The 2,202-nt window shown below is 40.2% G+C and overlaps 1 protein-coding gene across 1 annotated transcript; it reads right to left on the reverse strand.

Moving 5' to 3' along the window:
- Positions 1-490: 490 nt before the first annotated feature.
- Positions 491-1,756, reverse strand: LOC121778604 (WRKY transcription factor 22-like). Its single transcript, XM_042175978.1, has 3 exons — positions 1,312-1,756; positions 1,135-1,248; positions 491-982 (listed from the first exon to the last, which is right to left on the reverse strand). Exons 1-3 carry the CDS (start codon positions 1,650-1,652, stop codon positions 628-630), a joined length of 810 nt encoding a protein of 269 aa, XP_042031912.1. The 5' UTR covers positions 1,653-1,756; the 3' UTR covers positions 491-627.
- Between the last annotated feature and the right edge of the window lie 446 nt (positions 1,757-2,202).

Consider the following 2,202-nt stretch of genomic DNA (forward strand, 5'->3'; position numbering starts at 1 on the left):
ATTTTTTCCCCTCTTGCTAAGAATTCTTGGCTCCGTCCCTGGACTAATTTAAACGATGAATTGAATGACTCAATCGGATCACTCACACAGTATATAAAAGGTGCAGCTGCTTTTGTTGCCCAAAACAACAGTTCATACATGCAATTCAATCTAATGGGTCGTGTTTGGCCAAAAATTATGGAAAGAAATGAGGAAAAATAAAGAAATGGATACTAGTTAGGCATACTATTATACTGGCCATCAATTATTAAATCCTTATCACTAACTAGTTGTTTAATTACATCTGCAAAGTCGTGGGAGTTGTTAAATTACTACTATAGCATAAATGAATCACTTATTCAACATGTTTTGGTAAAAATTAAGGCGTCTGTGCCGCCATTCTTCCCCATTTTTCTCCCTTTTCAACAATGCAACTCATGATTCATACAATTACACTTATCATAAAATGCATAGCTAAAATTAGCGATTCCGAAATAAGCAAAAGTAGCAGTAACCTAATGTGTGAATGATGCATATATTTTAAAGATTAAAGTATTTAATTACACCCCCTTTCTCTTATACCGAAACCGTAACTGCATACATATTAATATGCAAATATTTCAACCAATTATGTTTAATGAGCAAGTTCTAAACCCAGCTACAAGGCCTTGAACGAAATGGCTGCGCGAACTCATCAAACTCTTCTAGCCCCGAAAAGAAATCCTCGTTGAAAACAAAATCATCGGAGCTGTGAGCCTTCTCCTCCACTTTGATCCTCGGCTTCACATCCATTTCAGTTTGCTGCTGTGGCTGAGATTTCTCCGCTTGCTTGGGAGAGGGGAACTTCTGCCTGACCGTGCCTGCTAAGGAATTCCGGCGCGTGGGTTGGCTGTGGCTGTGCTCCGCCGTGTAGGTGATTATGAACATCCCTGGGTCCGTACAGCTTTGCTCCACTTGTTTTCTTGCCAAACACCCCTTTGAACTGCTACATCTGTAATAGCTTCTGTTCCCATAATTTCTTTTCTGGTTAGCAAAACCTTTTTTTTATTGATAAATGAACATAAATTTAAAGACTGTGTCACAGTAGACTCAAACCCAAGACCTTTGGCCTCAAGATTAACCAGTACTATTAGGCCAACACACGCACATGCTCACCTTGGATAGGGCGATCCCTTGATAGGTTTTTGGCCGTATTTGCGCCATGCCCACATGTCCGAAGAAAGATTCTCAGCTGAAACTTGAATCACAACTCTCTTATGCTGATTCTTCCTGAAAATTCAAACAAAAATCATTATTTATAAATAAAAATACATCTATGTAAGATTTACCGACCTTTTCTTGTACTTGGGCGTGTAAACGGGGTTGACGCTAGCAACGGGGCTGGAGACCGACGACTGATCGGATTGGTCAGCATTTTGTGGCTGAGACTCGACGGCAGTGTGATCGGGAAGAGAAGTTGCCGGATAAAACGGCTTGTAAAGCTCCTCAAGCTCGTCGCCGGACGAGCCCGGGAAGCTCTCGAAGATATCGGGAAAACTGGCGCGAAAATTATGATCGAATAATTGGTGATCGGAGGTCAAGAATGAATCTGGACCGTCGACGTCCATGTCGCCGATCTTCCCGAACTCGCCGCTCGATCCTCGGACTATGGCCTGCAAACTCCAATCCTCCATGTTATATTGAACTCAATATATTGGTATGGCTTAATTTCATTTGAATTGGTGAATGAAGCTGCAAAATGGGGTGGCTTTGCCTTTATATATAAAATATAATGGTAGTAATTAATGGTGATGAAGCCCCCTCCTTGCAACTTGGTAATTTTCAATTTTGGATTTTTATATATTTGGATTGGGTTTGACTTAGGGAAAATGTCAAAGGGGGGTGTGGCTCGATCACACGCTCGTTTTGAAATGAGTTCTCATTAGTGATTGTGATTAGGATTTGATGAGACGGAATATTTTAAAAGTTGTTGATGAAATAAAAAGTTTAATTAAAGGGGGGGATATTCGTAAAGGATGTCATTGTTTTGTGTAACTAACTTTATTTGCTTGTGTCATCAACACGTTAGTATTACATACGCTTGACCTTGAAGAATTGGTATTGATTTTGGAACAAGGCTTTAGGTGGTCGGTTTCTTGTGATCATATTCCGAAACATTCGAGAACTATATTTCATCCGATGTGTGGATAGAAATTGTTTGGTGTGGATATTTCGTTTGGAGGT

This window comes from Salvia splendens, chromosome 19, assembly GCF_004379255.2.
Source record: "Salvia splendens isolate huo1 chromosome 19, SspV2, whole genome shotgun sequence".
NCBI lineage: Eukaryota > Viridiplantae > Streptophyta > Magnoliopsida > Lamiales > Lamiaceae > Salvia > Salvia splendens.

Bases quoted from the DNA above. Each gene is read 5' to 3' on its own strand.
- LOC121778604 (XM_042175978.1), bottom strand. From the start codon at position 1,652: ATGGAGGATTGGAGTTTGCAGGCCATAGTCCGAGGATCGAGCGGCGAG. The intron at 1,249-1,311 runs GTCGGTAAATCT...TTGAATTTTCAG, and splicing joins ACGCCCAAGTACAAGAAAAG to GAAGAATCAGCATAAGAGAG. The intron at 983-1,134 runs GTGAGCATGTGC...TTATGGGAACAG, and splicing joins AAGGGATCGCCCTATCCAAG to AAGCTATTACAGATGTAGCA.